The sequence below is a fragment of the Mugil cephalus genome, chromosome 2 (assembly GCF_022458985.1).
Source record: "Mugil cephalus isolate CIBA_MC_2020 chromosome 2, CIBA_Mcephalus_1.1, whole genome shotgun sequence".
In the NCBI taxonomy this organism is placed as follows: Eukaryota; Metazoa; Chordata; class Actinopteri; order Mugiliformes; family Mugilidae; genus Mugil; species Mugil cephalus.
The window spans coordinates 5,490,678-5,511,863 of NC_061771.1; the positions used below are offsets into that span (position 1 = coordinate 5,490,678).

At 40.0% G+C, this 21,186-nt stretch overlaps 2 protein-coding genes across 2 annotated transcripts in view; one reads left to right on the top strand and one right to left on the bottom strand.

Annotated features, from left to right (window-relative positions):
- The window catches only part of add3a (adducin 3 (gamma) a), a 93,167-nt gene extending 90,967 nt beyond the window's left edge, over window positions 1-2,200 (bottom strand). Inside the window, exon 1 of the mRNA XM_047579470.1 lies at window positions 2,046-2,200. The gene's annotated coding sequence lies outside the window, so the exon portion shown is untranslated. The remainder of the gene's footprint in view (window positions 1-2,045) is intronic.
- Window positions 2,201-10,625: 8,425 nt separating this feature from the next.
- cusr (Copper-only SOD repeat protein) lies at window positions 10,626-20,441 on the top strand. The gene is made up of 10 exons (XM_047579635.1): window positions 10,626-10,830; window positions 12,877-14,950; window positions 15,492-15,591; window positions 16,328-16,399; window positions 16,622-16,726; window positions 17,342-17,474; window positions 17,609-17,723; window positions 18,652-18,776; window positions 19,565-19,642; window positions 19,926-20,441. Exons 1-10 carry the CDS (start codon window positions 10,791-10,793, stop codon window positions 20,009-20,011), a joined length of 2,928 nt encoding a protein of 975 aa, XP_047435591.1. The 5' UTR covers window positions 10,626-10,790; the 3' UTR covers window positions 20,012-20,441.
- Window positions 20,442-21,186: the final 745 nt, after the last annotated feature.

Sequence of the window (21,186 nt, forward strand, 5' to 3'; positions counted from 1 at the left end):
GGCTGGTGAGACATGAAATACCAGCGGGGGAGACAGAGGGGAGACATGGATGTGGGAGGCCGTCTGCCAGACTTGTGACCATGACAAGAGGAAAAGAGAGAAAGAGGGAAGAAAAAACAAGACAATGGGAAAGAGGACGGAAAATGAGAGGAAGTGACATAGAGGTATGTGTAAAGTCTGATCTAGACTATGCAGGTCTGGATGATTTAACACGCGACGGAGCATTAACAGATGAGTGACCATAATGTGAGGATGAGAACTTAAAGATAATTATCACTCATCGTATTGTAGGAGAAAAAATACAAAAATAAACTAAAATAGATCGATTATTACTCCTACTGTTACCATTGCAGTTAAAACAGTGGGATTTACTGTTCCTCTGAATAAACCACATATCAAAACACTATTGCAAGCGGATTTCTAAGGAGCTTTATGAGGGAGGATATGATGCTCCCAGCAGTAATCATACTAAGCTTTACTTTGCTGACAGAACTGTGTACCCAGGCCCAAAAGGGAAAGGTTTCCGTGACACATTTAATTTATACGCCATGTGGGCAAATCAAACATCACAGACTAATTACCCATTTATGAAAAATTGCCAGTAACGCATGAGATTTTACACTGTAAATTAAAGGGAGGATGAAGTAAAAGCCACAAGGAATAGCCTGTGGTATTTTTCCTTTGGTTCAACACTTTTCCAAATAGCACTTCCACATGCTGGTTGTTTTTATAAGCACTGCATGTGTAAGATTTGGTGGTGTATGTAGGCCCAGTAGCCACCAGAGGCAGCACACAGTACATGAAATAGACTAGAAACAGTGCACTTTGTGTCGTGTTGAGGCCCGGACAAAACGAAACAAGCAACGAACACTGACTGTCCCATCACCTCACTGGATCACAAACACAGCACCTGAACACACCAGAAAGACTAAAGCGAAGACCAAGTAGCACACACATTCTGGCTGAGGGGATAGAACTCTCCATACCAGCAGGTCACAGGAGTCTGTATTCGTCGTTCTGCATTTCTGCACGAATCAGTATACGCTGCAAAGAGCTGGCCTCTCCTGTGTCATGCTGAACAGCTGCTCTTCATCTTAATCATTCTAGATGATGAAGTAATTGGGAAAATACTCAGGTAAATGTCCAGATGAAATCAAGATTCATCTTTGTGCCCTCTTGACTTTTAGTTAACTTCTAGTACTTCAGTTTCTCCTCCTGTGCCGACCAACCATCGCCTTGGTGTGTCACCGCCTTTACAAACCTTAACTTAAATAAATAAAAAAGTATAAAAGTACAAAAATAATATAGTACATTCTTGTGTTGCCTGTGAAGTTGATACAATTTATCCATTGGTACACTGTGCATTGAATAGCTATAAGTATATTTGAGGCACAAAATTAAAATGACTGAAGGAGAAGTCAATAACATTCACCATCTTGTTACAATTCAGTATTCTGTCACTTAGATATGTACCACCCACAGGCATCAGCAGCAGGCATCCCCAGCAGGATGCAGCCTGAGACACACACACACACACACACACACACACAGTTTGGGATCAACTGAAAAAACATGAAGAACAGCACAAGGTGTTGACCTGGCCTCCAAATTCACCCACAGGACCCAAAGACCCCCCACTAACAGCATTCTGTTACCAGACACCACAGGACACCCTCTGGAGGCACAAGGGAGATCTACACAATATTAAGAAGGTGGTGTTAATGTTATGCTTGATCAGTGTATAATGTGAATCAGCTGCAGGCGCTCTACTGTACTGTACTGTACTGTACTGTACAGTACCTGGCCCTGACCTTTGACCTCGTTCCACTAAAAATAACAATAATATGTACTGGAAAACATATATTTTTTTAAAAAAGAGTTTTGTTTCCTACATTTAAAAGCAAATATGGTGAAGAACACAAGGCTGAACGTGCCACTAATGACGATTACAACGTGTCATTAAAGTACAGCATGGCTGTTCAGCCCACAGTAACAGACTAAATGATTTGTTTGCTGGACAAACAACAATAAACAGCACGCGTCACCTGCAGTGAGAAGGACCCGGGGGGAGAAGCTGCCAGCGGACTCTCTCATTCGTCTCCGGTCCTTTCCTGATTTCACTCTTTTGAATCCGGTGGCGTCCAATCACAGCGGTGGATGGAGCGGCTCTCTCTCTGTCGGCTATGCAGGCAGCGCGCATGCTGCGGACATGTATTGCGTCGGAGAGCACAGCGGAAACACTGGCTCACTATATGGCAGGAAGTGAAGTCTCGTTCACTGAAACGGACGAATCACTTTTTGGCAAATCCCTTGCCTGAGACGCAGCACACGTGATTCGGGCAGCTTGTCGTGTTTATATTATTCATGTTTGTCCTGATTCAGTCAGAAGGTGGATATAAGAGAACGTGTCCACTCTTCAGAGATAAAATCCAGCTAATAAGAAATACATGAACCAATAGACATGTTTTATAAGGCTTATGGCTTGAACTTCTGTACATTACACACACACACTGTAAGCAGATACATTAATCAATGTTCAGTGTGCCTTTTGTTGGTTCATCTAAATAAGCAAGTGTTTATTATTCCTTTTGTAGGTCATTTTTGGTCTGCTATGTGTAATGTTAAGGTTGACATATTTCTGAACCTTTAAGATAAGATAAGAAAGGCTAATCCTTTATTTGTATTCCACAGAGAGTTGCACCATTATACAGTTCAGGTATGTATATTGCATATGAGAATAAAGATGTAAACATAAGACATTACACCAATTTTAAAGAACTTGCGGTTTGTGTTATGGCTGTCCAGCGTGTGGTCTGCTGGGAGCAGGTTCGGTTGTACAGCCTTTCAGAAGCAGCAGGAATGAAGGATCTGTGTTAACGCTTCTTTTACACGGTGCAGGTGAAACAGTCGGCTGCTGAAGGTGCTGCTCTGTGGCCATGGAATGTATGGGACTGGTTTTCCATCAGGGATGACAGCCATGCTATTATCCTTCAAACAATCACCCGCCACCTCTACAGGCTCCAGAGGGCAGCCCAGAATAGAGCTTCTTCATCAGTCTGTTCAGTCTCGGGCTGTCACTCCACCACTCCATAGTAGATGGCTGATGCCACCAGAGCGTCTTAGAAGGACCTCAGGAGTGCACTCAGAAAGACATAGGTGTCTTTAGAATAGAGTAGAATAGAACGCCCCTTATTGTCATTATACAGTGTATAATAAGAACTTCTCCTTATCACTGCAGACACAAAGTAAAAAGTATATACAACATTGTGCAAAAGGTGCTATTTATAGAGAATGAGAATCAGAAATATAAACTATAAAAAAAGAAATGTAAAAATATATTTGACAGGTTGTAGAAAAATTAGGGTAAAACAACAGATAGCAGCATCAGTGTCACTAAAAGTCTATATTGCGCATCATGCTTAAGTTGAGTGTTGTATGTGAGAGTTCAGGGTGGTGATGATGGCTCTCAGTAGAGTAGTAGTAGACAGATTCTGCTATGGCCTTTCTTATAACGCATATGAAGTGAATCAAGTGTTGAAGTGATATTGTGATGTTCCTTGCCATAATGACTTCTACAAAACAGAATCTCTAAAGTTCAGCCTTGTTCCAGCCTTTTCACGCGCATCAAATGGATGATGTGGATGCAACACTGACTCCATCTAGTGGTCACAAAGGTACACACGCACGAGAAGATTCAGGAGACTTTCTCTTCATTCAGAACCATACAAACAGCCTCCGGATGTCAGTTGGAGGCAAAACAATCCACAGCAATACCTTAGCTAATCCTGACTAGCAAGAAATTCACCATTCCTCAACATACGTTTTCTCTCTACATGAACAGATTGCAATATTAAAACATTTCCAAACCATCACACCCATCGTCCTCATTGCCAGCTCAGAGGCATCTATCAAGAAACCCACAACCAAAAACCACAGGATATATTCAGTTGCCAAAAAAGAAATATTAATGTGAATATTAATGCGATGTAAAAATCGGCCCAAGTAATGAAGTGGTTCCTTGATTACAACTATTCATACGCTGAAATAAGTAACAGTCTGATAGCAGGTTAGCACTCACACAGTTACAATGACCACTGACCTCAGGGTATTTTGTCACTGTAAAGTATCTCCAAGTAGTCTTAATAAAACCATTACTCCTGCTACGCTTCAAGTCCCTGCACTGGTGTAAAACTGCAAAGGCAGTGTCCCATATCTGCCAGGGGGTGACAGTATACACACATTCAGCAACTTGATCCAGCCAGTCAACCGGAGCCAACATTGTTTTTCACAAAAATCCAATGGTTAGTAGGTTATTATAGAATATCAACGATGACATGTTTTTAAACTAACTGAATTACATTACATCTTTTGTTTTGTTACTTTTTAAATGGTTAATTTAGGTTTTGTCCGTTTTCCTAATAAAGTTTTAAAACATTTTATTGGTTTTGCATACATATTTTATATAACCTTCTGTCCATTCCACAATAGGTTTTTTTTTTTAATGTAATGAAAATTACCTTACATTTTCTAAATATGGACTTTGTGACCGTGACTGTGAACATCACACATAAACATACAGCATGTCAGCATGCTCTGTACAGCCCCAGGTTGAGGGTCAGGTTACTTTATTTATATTTTACAGGTAGATTTGCTTTGCTGACATCCTTTTACATTGATAAATCACAGACATGCAATGTGAAACTTGAAAACAAACTTGATTTAATAAATAGATTAAAAAAAGGGGGGGGGGCATGTGCAAAATATTTCTACAGCTTGGTCAACTGTGTGACAACAACAGAGACAAAGCTGACCTGCTTCCTGTACAGGAATATTGGACCTGGACTTCCTCCATTTTAAGGATGTCACAATCAAAACGTGACACTGAAAGAAAGGATAACATGGATTCAATAAAAACACAATAAAACATGGTTCGGTCAAGGTGAAAATGTGTCAACTTCCTCAGACAGGTAGGAAACAATAGTTCCGAGAAATTTTTATGATTGATGTAGACACAATTTTGCACCTTATTTCTCTGTTTTTAACACACTATCCACTCAAGACTAATCCTTCTGAATTTTTTCATTAGTGTTCACATTACCACCAAAAATCTGTTCATAATAATAATTACTGTATGTTGGTCTCTCAGAAGGAAAATCATTTTCACACAAGTGTGTATACTCAGAGTAGTGGGTTAGGTGCTTGCTCGAGGCCATGGACATGGGCAGGATGTGAACCTGTGAGCCTACTGTCTCAAAGCTGCTTCTCTAACCAGCTCTCCCTAAAAATTACTGTTGAATTACTTTAAAATAGATTTAATTTGAGAAACAATGTATTTAAGATATGAAAAATCACAAAAAAAGCTCCAAACTGAAACTTCCGGACAGGTGTGCCAGGTGGAGAAAAGAAACTAGTTCAGAGGAGTTATTGATTGATTGTAACAGATTAGTTTACAGTCAAAGTAGCATCAGTTTTCATCCAACTCGTGTTGCATTCTTCATCCCGTAAGAGGAATTTATTTCCTTATGGAAGAGACTTGTTTATTATTAGGGCCCCGTGACCTGTCACAGTACACTGTACAGTGACTGCAGACGATGGTGACTGGTGTTAGAATGTGTAATTAGGTCAAGTTGTTTGGCTAAATTCAATATTTGATGATGAGCGACAAATGTTTTTTTTTCTGGGTAAGGTCAAGTTCGTAGAACTGAGAACACATTTGCTTTGTTTCCTCTCAATTATTTATTTGCTTGAGGCTTAACAGTATCAAGTATTTCGTGGAAGCGTAAATATAGACACTTGCATTGTGGTGACCCACTACAGTGAGGTTCATAGATGTTTGGACATTGTTGTAATTGTAGCTATTTTATGTAATTATTAAAGTGCAGACCACATTCCAGGGGCCTGTAACCCTGGCCATCATCACAGAATGTGTTTCCTCCTTTGTGATGCTTTGCCAGTTTCCTGCAGCAGTTGTCATTTGTTTGTGGGTCTCTCTGCCTTTAAGTTGGCCGTCAGTCAGTGAGGTGCAGCTCGATCAAGAAGGGATCAGTTGTCTGACTGGGCCTTTGGAGAATGTTCCAACTCCGTACCTTCAAACACTTGCTTTCCCGGTGCCATTTGAAGTCATGCGTGCTCATGCCATGTTGTGTGTTTCGGATCATGAGCCATCCCAACCCCTCTCCATTCATTTTTTCTTCTTGGCATTCAGTTACCAATTACTCTGATTTTGGCCAGATAATTCTCAGATCTTTTTTTTTTGTCGTTGTTCTGGCAGTGTTTCTAGACCTCTATTCTTGAGGCTCGTGAATGGTGTGTACCTTGTGGTGAACCCTCTGCATTTGCTCTCTTTCAGCTCTCTCTCTGCCTGTGGCCATCAACCTTTACAACTCCTCACTCAGTGTGCTTAACCTATTAACATATTTCCTTGTATACTATTGGACTCTGGACTCACGTGCAATAACCCATATTTATACTGATATTGTGCAATGAAATCACAGTCACTTGATTTTTATATACTTGTATATATTCCCTCATGGACTCTGGAGTCACCACGTCCGGTAATTTCTGTGCAATAACTTCCTGCTGTGCAATACCCCACATTCAGTGTTATTATAGAGCAACAACAACAATATCGTTGTATATATTTCTCATATTTTTTACATTGATGTGTGTATTCTTACTGTAATTGCCTACTTAATCGTGTTTATTCTTATTGCCTACATTGCTCTTTGTTCTTAACACTGGAACACTTTGAGTAGGAGCTGCTGTAATGAAAAGTAATTTCTCCCTGGGATCATTCTGATTGTCTTAGGGATACATCTACCTCATGGTTAGCCTTCTTCACTTCAGTGGATATTGTGAAGGAGACAGCATGGGTGTTTTTTTCCACTGTCTATTTCTGGTTTTGCCTTTTTTATGTTCCTAAACTAACTAGTGTGTTCTTCTTTTCCTCAGAATGTGTCAAACTCGCACTGAGATCTCCTTGGAACACATCTTGTCCATTCACAGCAGCAGTTTTTATTATGTAAATTACACAGTTAAAATCAACTCCAGATGTTTAACTTGCTTGATCAATGAAGAAAGAATGAAGGAATGCACATCATCTGTCCATTAAACAGCCTCTGAATCAGTTGTCCAACCAATGAGTATTGAAATGGTTTTAAATCCTACACCTTTCCTCCTAATTGTAAGTAAACAACATTTAATTAATGTCAAATCTCAAGTGTAACTTTTTGATAAACAGCAAAAATATCGAAAAAGACAGATGTATTAGACAGCTGGAAATTGAACACTTTATGCCACTGCTACACGTTAGTGTATAAATCATCCCCAGAACATTCATGGCCAGCCCTTGTCAGTACAGTGAGTCATTCATTGAGGAAAATAGCATTCATGGTAATCATCTTAGACCACACAGCAGTCAGTCTGCTCACAAAAAACACAAGTATGCTTTTCTCATAAAATATAATGAGGCCAACGTCTTCCACTACCCGTTCTGCAGGAAGATCCAAAGCCTCCAATGAAAAAACATTTGAACTTGTTTTACTGGCAAGAAAAACAAAAGAAAGAGACACAGCTCCTGCCATTTGCTGTCACTCATCACAATGAAGAAGCATGAGACAGCATTTTCCATATTAAAGTTGGTGTCACTGCATTTTTCACAAGCAAAACGAGCAGGAAGTCAAAATGGAAAAGATAATTGGAGTGATATGCATGGCGGAAAAAAGACAGAGGCGGAATAACAATGCACGCCAAGAGGAACATTTATTTGTGTCTTATTGATACACCCACTATTATTGTCATGTGATGTCCACTGCCAGAGTCTCTGGGAAAGTGACATGCAACGGTCAAGGAAATAAATACCATCAGCACTGATGCTCTAACAATACCTTGTGACAATAAGTGCTGTCAAAAATCACTGTCTTAAATCACTTTAAGGGTTGAAAGTCTTCTAGAGTCTACATATGCATGATTCTACCTGAACAGAATTACATATACAGTATGATATTAATAACAGAACCACAATGAAGCTGGTGGTGATTTTCAGACACATCGTGAGGCTGTAACATGCATTAAGTCTGTGGTTACAGATCTTTTTGACTCTGTGTAAGTGATCTCCTAATCTAACAAAAGATGTGAGACAAAAGATAAAGTGATAACAGCATCGTACACATTTGTTTTCCATTTGTCATTGCCTTCCTGTATTATCTCTACAGCTTTCTCAGAAATCCACAGAAATCTCTGAAGATTTCTCTCAGTCGCTGGGACTGAACAAATGCTGTGAGAACAATTAACACATGGATGCAACAGTATTATCAATGCTAAATGGTCTACATAACACTTGGGGGTGTGTTTTAACGCTAACTCTGTTATTATATTTTATTTATTTTTTAACTTTTGGATATCTTTATTATATTTTAAGGAAGTGTAATGATTAGCACTGACACCTCACAGCAAGAAGGTCCTGGGATCAAACCCACCAGCCAGCTGGGGCCTTTCTGTGTGGAGTTTGCAGGTGCTGGACCATTAATATAGTCAGCATAATAACCTATAAATAATGAAAACTTTGCCTGACAATGTTTATATTTAGTGAACTGTCATTTTACAAAACATGTTATAAACAATCTGACATTTTTTAAGAAAAATAAATCAAATTTTTGTGCATTGCTGCTATCTACAGTTTAGTTTTGAGGTATGTTTGAAACTCTTACTAAAACAGTTTGATCCAAGACAAAATAGTTACTTTTATTTAAAATAAAAGGTCTTCAAATGTGGTCCACATTTGAACCTTTGGCTGGCCGTGTTTGGTGCTCGGGCCATATGTCAGACACCCCTGCTCTGGAGGATAAGCAGCAACGGCTAATGAATGAATGTATTAATTTTTTCACATTTTAAAATTCCGATTGCAGGAATTGTAAGTAACAAGATGAGTACTCCACTGGTCTCTCTACTTCTCTACTGGATGTCCTATAGGCTTAATGCCTAACCCTAACCTCCTTACCCTAACCCTAACATACAGAGACTGTTAGAATTCTAAATTTTCTCTTCAATCTAGATCAGATTTAAAATCTTCAAGCATACTTTTAGCGCATTGTTTTTGCATTTTTCTTTCTTTATTTTATTTCTTTATTTTTCTATCTGTAACCTATATGTCCTAACTCCAACTGCTAATAGTTTTACTTGTTATATTATTTAGTGACTGTGCTTATATGTCACACTTTGTAATGGTTATTTAGATTAAGTTTATTGTATTTGTCATTATACATGGGAAAAAGAAACTAACCAACTCTGGTGATAAAGCATGGTGACATGAACCATTTTACACTCCCATCATCTATTATAATATCTTTGACAAACATGCTTGACAACTTTGAAGTTTCCTCATATTTCCAAGTCGTGAGTGAAGGCTATTGTTTGACACTTACTTTCGGTATGATATGAACAAGTGATAGTAATAACACGTTTCTTCAGAATCGTCGGAGCACTTCACGGAATATTATATTTCCTTGCGCAATGACTAGATGACTAGAAATAGGTGACTGTCGTATGCAGTGCTATATGCTATAGCCATTAGTGACTCCTTTTCAGGGGTCAGAAGGCTTAACCTTCTTATTGTGTAATCTCTAGAAATTGTTTCAAATGTTTTCTGTTTGAAATTTTGGGCATAAGAAACCATATAGCTATAGTTCATCCCAACCTCTTCCAGTACGGAAATACAGGAATAGAAAGAACATTATATTACATTGTTTTTGTTATCTTGTTTAATTGCTTTTGATTTTTTTTTAAATAGTTTCATGCCTTCATGTGTGCGTGTGCAAATGGCAAACCTGTGTGTACGTGAAAGAGCACGGACACGATCACATCGTGATTCTTGCTGCAATCAGTGATCTAAACAAGCCAAGTCAAGGACCTGGGCCACTTCACACACCCTCCACTACGTGTAAATAGCTGCAGACCACAACTGGCTCACAATGATGGGCCATCGGGCTGCTATTCTTAGGACAGGATACTATTTTCTCCCATTCTCTTTCCCCCCTCAACCTGTCACAAGGACAGCTGAGGCATATTCTGTATGACGAAAGAGAAAGAGGTAGAATATGGGGCTTAAAAGAGGAATAGAATAAGTTGATGGTGCAACCCTAATCAGAATGAAACTATGGCCAACCAAGCAATTATGGGCACATTTATCACTTTATTCTTATTGACTGTTATCTTATATGATTTAAATGTCATTGTACTGTCATGCTCTTGATTCTTGTTCTTGTTCTGTTCTAATCTGTACATAACAACATTAGCAGGATTTTAAAACACTGTAGGGAACAGTGACGAGTTTAGACCCTTCTATTACAGACTTCTGCAGAAATGTGGCGATCTTATGTTACACAGTGCAAGGAGGATTAATTTTTAGCTTAATTTTAAAATCAGCAAAGCAAATGAACACAGCAAGCATCAAGTATTTTTCTGTGCGGGAAGGGGAAGGGCCACCTCCACGGGTCTGCCAAATATTCACTTTCCCTCCCCTGCAGAGGCTGAAACAGTGTTGCCCTGCTGGCCAATCACAAGCTGACACAGTCATTGAAGGAGGGCTGCACACTTTTAAATTCAGTCCCACATGACATGATCTTAGATAGAACACACAGACCAGCAGTCATCCACAGCTTGGCTGTCATTGAACTTCAGCAACTGGGTATTTCTTGCCTACACTTTAGTCAGGACTTACAACACTGCAGTGAAGTATAGATTACAGATATATTGTTTCCTTTTTGTTGTGTATCTTGCACACATCTGCCAAGATGCGGCTCCTCACGGCTGCCCTGCTGTTCTTTTTACTTGGTGAGTATTCTTTCAGTCTTTAAGTTTTGCAGTCCAGCTGCATGGATGTTGTGGATCACTTATGCACCGAGCAGTCCAGTGTTTATGTCAGGGGTTGAAAACCATATGCAGATGTTCTTCCTTCAGATGATAAATTCATCATTTTATTTATGTGTTTGTTAGGCAACAAGAAAACCTGCAGACTCTAGTAACTCAATGGGGAAAACGACTTTTGCTTTAAGACCGTTCTTCGTTCTTTACAATGTGTAAATTCTTTTGAGAGCAATCACGCAGTACAGTAGCCTCTAGATTTCAGTGATGAAAGCTTAGTAGGTTTGTGTGAATGTGTCCATGTTTTGAAAAGACTTTGATATTATAGATAATTCACTTCAATTCTAATTACTGAGTAGTATACCAGCGATCCTTATCATATGTTTTACAGTATTTTGCATAAGCAATCAAAGATTCTCAGTTTATCCATGGTATGCCTCAGGACGCTAATGAAATGAATTGATATCCTGCAAGCTGAGTGCATTAAATTTAAAATGAGGGGCTAATCTAGGACTTTTTCTGTCAAGAGATTGGGCCCAGTCTGTCACAATACAGGCCATGAAACTAGCTGGTTGAAGTGTAACGGCGCAACTAACAAATCAGGCATCGTTCATTTTACAAATATTTTTTCTCTGTAGTTCCACCTGACAATGTTTCAGTTACATAAGGGGGCGCTGTGAACTGGTGGTTAGAGAAGCATCTTTGGGACTGTGAGGTCACTGGACAGACGCCCATTTGTCCGTGATTGAGGTGCCTTGAGCAAGCACCCAAAGCCCCTAAAATTGCTCCCAGGGCATCTTGCCCCATTGTGCTCACTAGGATGGTTAAATGCAGAAAACATATTCTTTTTATGTGTGTGTGTACATGTACATTTGCATTTACAGGTGACTAAAGCTGATCTAGTTTGATATAATATACTGGAGCCACATGAGTCACATTGTAAAATTGGGTTATGTGAAGTTGACACAGTATAGCCTCACTCTAACCATAATATTGTGATCCATAATATTTACACTGTAATAGTCAGCACTTATATCAGCAAGACTTGATCTCAAATTCAAATGGTAATAAAAATTGTGCCACTGGCAACTTTACACCAGGACTTTAGACGTATTGTGAAATAGCATTTCTACAAGTAACTCTCACTTCAAATGTCATAGAGGCCAAATGTAATAGTAAAGAAATGAAAGTTGATGCTACACATGACATTTTATTGGAAATAGAATACAAAGGATGCAAACAAACTATTAAATAGCATTTGCACAATATGAATGCAATTACGAAGTAGTCCTATTGACATTTTCATCCTGATATACTTACGGATCCTTTTTACTGTGTCCAATGCTGCCACTGCATAGCTTGACAGGGCCTTGCATACTGTTGAAGCGTCCCTTATATGTATGCAATAACTACTGGTGACCAAAGACATAAATATACCAGTGACAATCTCTGTTATGGCATTCTTAATTTAACATTTAGATGTGTATAAATACACCCTGATAATAAGCTTAAGACACCCGTGTCTCTGCATCTAAGTGAAGTTAGACATTCTTGTGACAGTTTGTATGCTGACAGTCAGGTCAACAGTTCAGTTGAAAGTGAAAACTATTGACAGGAAAAAAATCTAGAAAAACAAGTAGAAGAATTACCTATGGCCACGATAACACTATAAAGTCTAGCGTAGTCGAGGAATTAAACTGTGGACACTATAAATCTATAAAACATGACTCAAGGCAATCCAAAAATTAAGATTCCCTTGAGTCACGTTTTATAGATTTATGGATAGTGCTGATGATTTAAAGTGATAGAAATTTCCCAAACATCATCTCAGCTGTTGTTATAATGTAATACTTGCTATTGTGGGAGATATTATTATTGTTATTTTTATTTTTTTAAATGACCATTGAAGCTTCAAATCAGTATTAGTAGATCCTTGTGTCGGTTGTATGATTGTTAAGGTGATTGTGTGTTTCTGAGCAGTAGTAACCCAGATTACTACATTATCTTCCTTTGCAGATTCCACTTCCAGTGTTCAGTATAAGGCGCTGGTGAATATGGGAGGAGTACAAGGCTATGTGAAGTTTAACTCCACCTCCCAGATGGTCACTGTCAATGTGACTGGAGTGGGATCTTGTGATTCAATTAACATATCCGTCAGCCAGTATCCTGTCATGTATGGCCAGTTTGATGATCCCTGTTCTGAACAAAACATCGGCCCCAGCATCTTCACCTTCGCTGCAAATCCTGTCTCTGTCTCCAGGCTCAATGTGACACAAGGCATAAACCTGGCTGACTACTCCATATCTTTACAGACATGCAGTGGCGCTAAAGTGTGCGCAGTTGTGACTCAAGATCAGACGATTTTGACTGCTCAGGCCAGATTCAACGGGCCCATCGCGGGTAATGTCTATTTGCGTTCTGATTCCCAATCACTCTGGTTCCTTGTAGATCTCGTGAGAACCGGTCAAGTCAATGCCACACAAACCACTTTGCCCCTGTATGCCTCTTTAAGTAATGCTGCAAACTGTAGCGCTTTACTCGAAAACTTAAATCCGGCAGATTTGAGCTTTCTGGGTAATGTAAATGTTGGAACCCCTTCACAACTTCAGAAATCTCGTCTGGATTTCTCCGCCGTCGGAATCCCAAGTCTTCCTTCTGGCTTTCTTCTCCACCCAATGGAGACAGGTTTCAGGTGTGCTCAGGGTTACACTGTACCGGTGAAACAGATCAGAGCTGATCTGAATATGGAAGGCATCAAAGGATACTTAAGCTTTCGTCAGGCTTCCCCATTTGATCTGACAACTGTGCGAGTAAATCTGACTAACTTAGGCGGGAGAGTTGCCACTTACCACGTCCACCTATTTCCTGTCCCTGCACTCGGCACAAGTACATCAAGCCAGTGTTCGAATGATAATGTGGGGGGCCACTGGAACCCATTTAGAGTCAACACGAGTGCCCCAACATACCCGAACGGGCCTGGATCAACACATGACATGTATGAAGCGGGTGACCTCAGCTCCAAGCATATGTCCCTTGCAGGGCTAAATGAGTTGGATGCAGAATTCTCAGACTTTAATCTCCCTCTTTTTGGACGGAACAGCATTGTAGGACGCTCAGTTGTAATTCACGTAACCGATGGTTCTAGGATTGCTTGTGCCAGCATCAGCTATCCCGGTGAAGTGATTGTAGGCAGAGCCATATTTCGCAGCCCTGTGGTTGGTGAGATCGTGTTCACCCAGGTGGCGGACAACCCTCTGTCTGATGTATCCATCTTTGCAGATTTGTCATATGGAAATCCCTCAATGACAGCAACCATAAACCACAACTGGCACGTTCACGTCTACCCAATTAGCTCAGAGAGGGACAACGATCAAAATAGTTGTAGCACAACAGGAGGTCACTGGAACCCCTTTAATGCCAACACTTCGGATAGCAGCTATACCATGTACTGTAGCCCAACTGGTCCCTTTTCATGTGAAGTGGGAGACCTCACTGGAAAACACAGCACCTTTAATCTCGGTCCCAGAGTAGGAGTTCTTGCAGCAAAATACTTCTTCACTGATGTCACTTCCTGGTTGTCTGAGTCAGGCATTATTGGTCGCTCGGTGGTCATCCATCAAGCAAACGGAGGAGGGCCAAGGATTGCCTGTGCCAATGTCACAATGGTGCGGGTCCCCAGAGCTAGGTTAGGTGCGTGGTTTGGCTCTGAGACATCAGGTGGCGAAATGCAGTTCTCTCAGGCTGTTCCAAATGGCCCAACGACCATATCCGTGGACCTGACAAACCTAAATAACCAAGCTGGAGGTTACCATGTTCACATATTACCCCTCATACCGGGCACCATAGATCCCTGCTCAGATGCAAACATCCTGGGCCACTACAACCCACTAAACGTCAACATAACTTTGTCCCCCCCACCTGGAGTTGGCACTGTGGACCAGTATGAGATTGGAGACATAAGTGGGAAGTTTGGGACATTGGCTGGCCGAAACAGCCTAAATGATTCATACATGGACCCTGACATGCCACTGACTGGACCCTACAGCATAGTAGGACGATCTGTGGTGGTTCACTTCACCAATGGATCAAGGTAAGTCCTTGTATATATTGACCTTTTTTGTTTTTGTCAAAAAGAAACTAAAGGGTGTAAGAGGAGAAAGCCACAGACCGCCCAAAAAATATTTTACATACAGGATGACCACAGATATAAAGAAAAAATGGCTAGTATTGTAACTACTCTGCTATAACCGCTAGTTCTTTCCTTCCACAGCAGTGGTTGGTATTTGCTGCAATATATAAAATACAGAAGTAGTGTAGAGCGGTTGAAACTCTCGTTAATGAAACACTTCAGTAATCGCTGTACTTCAGCTGGACAAGCAGAAATCCTAGTTTCACCACAGTGGATGGTGGCATCTGGCACAGATTCAGGTTTTACAGGTTAACTGTGGCCAGCCAGGCGTGTGACTTTGTCATAGACATAGAATCACCCTTCTCATGTTTTGTGTAATAATAGACAAATATCTTCCTCATTCATGGAGAATGACTCAACAAAACATTGAGGACAAGCTTGAGTGTCTTTTTCACAGCTGGATTGCATTTTTTAATCTTTATGTCCTGTGTTTTCTTTACAGACTTAGGTGTAGTAACATCTCAGCCGAGAGAAATGCAAATGGAGAATTTGCTTTGGCTAAGGCTGTTTTCAGTGGTAATGTGAATGGGACGGTCAAACTGGTGAGGACACCTTTAGTCAAATTCTTCATTTATTAAACATTTATATTGAACAAATTCAAATATATTACTGTTTTTTTTAGATGGTTATTAAGTTAAAGTAACCCAGTTAAGTCAATGACAGGACTTAAATAACAAAACAATATGACAGTTACAAATATTAAGAATCCAGTGTTTTCTCTGATAGCAAGAGAGGACACAAATTGTTATTTCCTTGTTAACTTATCTGCAGCCAAACTGCCACAAAAACATGACAGGGTATTTCTGCTGCGCAGCACAGACAGTGAATTCATTATGCCTCTGATGCCCTGAAACAGAGAACTATGGGAAGAAGGGGCAAAATCGGTAGCTTAGCTTAGCATCCATCTGCAGGCTAATGGAACATACACTCTCAATGAACTAGGAAGCCCACAGAGGGAACAGCTGTCTTTGTCAGCTCCCCTCCAAAGGCCCCATACTGAGCACTGCACCATGTCTATGGATAAGAGCTTGTAATATGACTAAGGAGTCTATATTATAGATGAGGAAAAGATAGTGTGGGTGATAAATGTTCAACGCAATATATTAGTTTTGCTCGTTTTACAATTACATATATGTAATATACCCAAATCTCTACTGATGCCTATTTCGCTTTTATATTTCTGCATAGCAAGCATTTAGCTCTGGTTGAAGTATTTTCACATCCAGTTCAGTCATTCCAGTTGTCTTAAATTAAAAACCTTGTTGTTGTCACTCCCAGCGCCAGCAAATGTTTACTGATGGGAGTTTTGGGGACCTTACGCTGGAGGTGAACCTTAAATCATCTGACAATGTAAGTACACCTTCTCTTACTATACAGACGTGGACACAAGTGTTATTTATCCTGCTGACTGGGAACAAAAGTTTAACCTTAACACTAAATAAAAGCATCACCTTGTGGCACATCAGTCTTACAACATTTCCACAGAAATTAACCAGTTTCTCAGGCATGTTCATGTTTCTGTGTGATGCAAAAAAAAAAAAAATTCACGTTCACATTTGTGTCTGCCTGCAGACAACTATGGCTTCCTTGTACATCACAACCAACCGTGTGGATGCCAACGACCGTCAGTGCGCTAATGTGGGAAACACTTTCAATCCCTTCAACATGACATCAATGGTGAGACTGGCACTTTTTGGGTGCTTTAATATTTTTATTTAATACATTTATTGAGAGATTCAGCGATACAAATTCTCCATCTCTAAAGGATGTCACACAACCAGATGAAACAGAAATAAACCACAGAAACAAGGAGAAGCAGGGCCAAAAGATAAAACTTTGCGGAATTAAGGAAGTTAGAAAAGGTTACAATTTCACAAAACTGTTGCCACAGTAATGTACAGTTCATTTCACTTCAGGCTTTCATTTCCAGTTTTCCCCAATTAGTTTGTCCTTTTTACTGATACAACACTCATCAAGCAACAAATCTGATTTTAAATGTCAGAGGGGATCTAGAAATTATGCATCCTCTCTCTTCCAGGTTCATATAGGACCACTTTGAAAAGAGCACTAGCACAGTGCTAGCGCAATAGCTGGTAACACACCATGCTGGTAGTCCAAGTCCAGTAGTATACATCTGTATGTCTACTCCACCTTTTTTATAAAACTCCAAAGCAGTTCCTGGAAACCTCAAAATACCACCAAATGCCAGATGGCACACATCATCAACCCCAAATATAGTGTGGGAATAGGGCTAAATATGTAATGGGCTTCCTTTTTTCACTTCTCCCTCAGAGCTCCACCTGTTCACTGGAAACCCCTCTGAGCTGTGTGGTGGGGGAGATATCTGCAAGGCAAGGCAATGTCAGCCTGACTCAGAGACAGGTCTTCACTGACAGCATCACCCAGCTCACTGGAGACAACACAGGTAAGATGAGGGAAAATGTACATCAAGCAGAGATAAATAGCCAAGATTTAACTAGCACTGCTAGGTTCTGACTCCCAAAGACATGTGAATGTGAAAAGAAAAGGTGTATTTTAATTTTTCTTGTGGGATTTTAGTGGTCCATAGATCTCTAGTGCTGAAGAGAGGAGACAGCATCATTGGCTGTGGTGAGATCCTCCCAGAATCTCCATCAGCAGACCAGACCTTTCCCAGGGTGGCTAACTTCAGTCGGTGAGTGTAATAAAAATGCAGATTGACACCCTTTCCTCCCAATCTAATCTTTAATCTCCCAGCAAACGTTGCCCTATTTGCCCTAAGCTTGTGTTGGAAAGGCATTGCGGGATCATGAATTATGGCACAGATAGCGGTGTGCAGTGGACACGATGACATTCTAAATGCCACAAAGCATCATTGTCAGGGTGAATGTATTAAAACACACGAGACAAACACAAAATAAAAAAGGGAAGTACGTTTAGGCCAGGAAGCTATTGTTTAACTACTGCAAAAGAACTTCTTCATTTCTTATTTTCATTTTTATTATTGTTCTAAACTGAATGAGAAGAAGAAACAGATACTCCAGCATCGGTTTTTAGTGAATTAAAACATTTGTCATCATTGTCTATGAAGGTTCTCAGTCGTCCAAAATATGTGAAATAAAGTCAACTAGACTTGTAGAATTTCTTGAAGATGTTTCTCAACTCATCCGAGTAGCTTCTCCAGTTCTGGAACTGGAACATCATTGTTATTTTCTAGAGCAACACACCTTCACGAAATATCTAAAGCATTAAGGAAATAGATTTAGAACCAAAACATTTTATGAACACAACTGGAAAACACACAAGACCAGTTGTATGAGAAAACCGCCTTCTAGCTCTACCCACAGAAAATATTCTGCAGTATTGTGATCTAATACCTTTGCAGATTTTTTTTTTCTTTGCACCTGCTGCTTCCCACTTATACCAATGATGCATATTCTTTGATATCATCTGTGGTGTTCTATGCCACGGTGTCACAAAACATAAGGCATGCGAGGTACCTTTGAAGTTACAATTACTTCTCTCTGGCTGATGAAATACACTTCTCTGAAAAGCCATTTCCTATGTCACTGGATCCTTAGATGAGATGAGACTAAAATTATGTTTTCTTTCTTTATGTCCAGATTTGACTTCCGTAACAGGGTTGCAAACGTCCTGCAGTTGAATATGGCAAGAGTCACTATCTTGCCAATGTCTCCACTGCCTGCAGCTGGTGGAACATGCCAACAAGTCAACTTCATGGTGTCTGGTAAGGCAGAAAATGAAAGCTGATCCCCTGATAACACAGCACTGTATCTGTATTACCCAACCAAGTAAAAGAGAAATCTGAGGAAGTGAGAAGGACAAGCATTTCCTTATTTTCTATTTAGACTGAATGAAGCACTTTATATTGAATGAAACAATCCGAGAATCTTATCTGACTCAAAATAACAGGTCAAAAAGAGGAGGCTGCATCCAGCCTAATGTCTCAGCAATTTCAGGTTTCTAGGACCTCGCTGGACAAGCTGCGTGTCAGGACACTGGGACAATGAACAATTATAGTCATTGAAAAATCTTTAGAAAGCCTGAAAAATCGCTCAGTAACCCGATGCTGGAGTTGAGTGTCTGTGCGTCTCGTTTTCTGTCCCTTCCTCTGTCCCAGCGGGGCAACAGAGGAGTATCTGTAAAGAGGTTTCACACACTATGGCACAGGAAAGGAATTTATACCTTCAGTAGTCTCCCACAGGGTGAAGAGTTTACTATTGCCGCCCAAAAGGGCACCTTTACAATAATTATGTTTCATCAGAAGCCAGAATTAGCCTCACTTATCCATTGTCTGAGTGAAACCAAAATGCTGGAAACACCTAATCATCAAAGACTTAGTCGAGAAACACAGCTTTCTGTGCAGTCCATATTCACTGCAGTGTTTGTGGTGAATAGTGTCATCGCATGACCTCAGAACCACCTACAGTAATTATCAAGCATAACAAATCAGCAGTTGCAACTCGTTTTCTCTTATGTGTAATTAAGCATTGCTACATTGTCTGTTTCTTATAGGGGATGTCAGCAGTAATCTGCTGAACTCCGTCAAAAATAGTCCACAGATGGGCCCGTTCAGAGAGTCTGACCGATGCAGTAAGTACACCACAATCTACTTATGTTTGTAATGTAGTCACAGCTTTGCCTGGTTGTTCATCTGTCTGAAGAAGCTAAGTGTGTTGGGTTATTTGAATTGAATGAATTATTTTATTTAATTGGCTGTGGTAGAGTAAAACTCTAGTTTAACAATTACCACATTTTTTGCCACAAAACCTAAAAGAGCTATTTAAATGACTGAACAGCTTCAGCATATTCATTATAGAGCTTCACTCCTACCTTGAATAATCTTTTGGATACCCTTGTGATTTGACACTTTCAGGAAGTGCAGGTGTGCCGCTGGCCCCAGGAAGTTTTCTGCTTGCCTTGATGTTTGCTGCTGGATTCCTTCTGCCAAATTACCTGTAATTCAGACAGTCAACCACATCATGCACCATTACAGGGGACACATGGATCCTCATATTGTAAAACTGTGAATATGTTTATGAAATGTAACACACCAAATGTTACGATGGTCATCAGGCAAATCAGATTGTGTCTCTTTGCATAACCTCTGTCTGCCAAGAAAGATCTTCCTATTTGACATTTTCCTTCTCATAATTATCGGTTTAGGGAATAGCTGTCCAGTGTGGCCTTGTTAGAAACTTTCTCTTTTACACAACACAGATATTGCTGTTTATATATATATATACTGTATATTGGACTCTTAACTGCCTGGGTGAAGTTAATGCTGTGCGTTACCAATTGTACCTCCAGACTTGTTTCTTTTTGTATGCATATATCCAGGTGAAATGTTATGTAAATATTTGAAAATTGTGAATAAAATCAGAAAATGTAACGTTTGTGTGCACTGTGCTGCTATTCAATTAGAGTTTTGACTCTAAATTAAACCCTAAACAGGTCAGCGGAAGAATAAATGTTTTTGCATAGTTTATATAGACAGTTATTCTGTCTCATAAGAGAAAAGCATCACACTTGAAATATTTGGTAGCACTCCTAAACATGAAACTTTTAGTACTGGGGGTTAGGTATAGGTTTAGTAGATTAGGTTTAGGAATATTTCTGCTCTTGGTCGCCTCAGGTTAGCTTTGTAGTTCATCTCAGTCTGACTCAAAATAAGAAATAAGAGAAGTTAGATATGTGTCCTTGTTTCAAACCCTACATGAATGTGCACCAATAATCCACAACACTACAACCCCTAAGATGTGAAGATAATATCAGTGAGAATGTCATTATGGTGTTGTGTTCTTCTGGAAACCTGGGTCCTGGCATTTATGTGGATGTTAATATGTTATACCACCACCACCTGAAGATTGCTGCACACCAAACACAGTCCTGTGGTAAAGGCACCCTTACCATGGCCTCATTTGTTCCCCAGCTAAGTGACCCACACACACCTGACCATCCACGTGATGTACAAGAAAATGTAACACAAGGGCACCTTCTTCTGTTGCTCCATGCTTCAGTTCTGGTGATCACATTCCCACTGGAGGCTCTTTTGGCAGTGGAGAGGGGTCAGCAAGGGCTCCCTACACAGCACAGTATACAACAAACTGCAATGCACTGTGTGATCTTACATATTT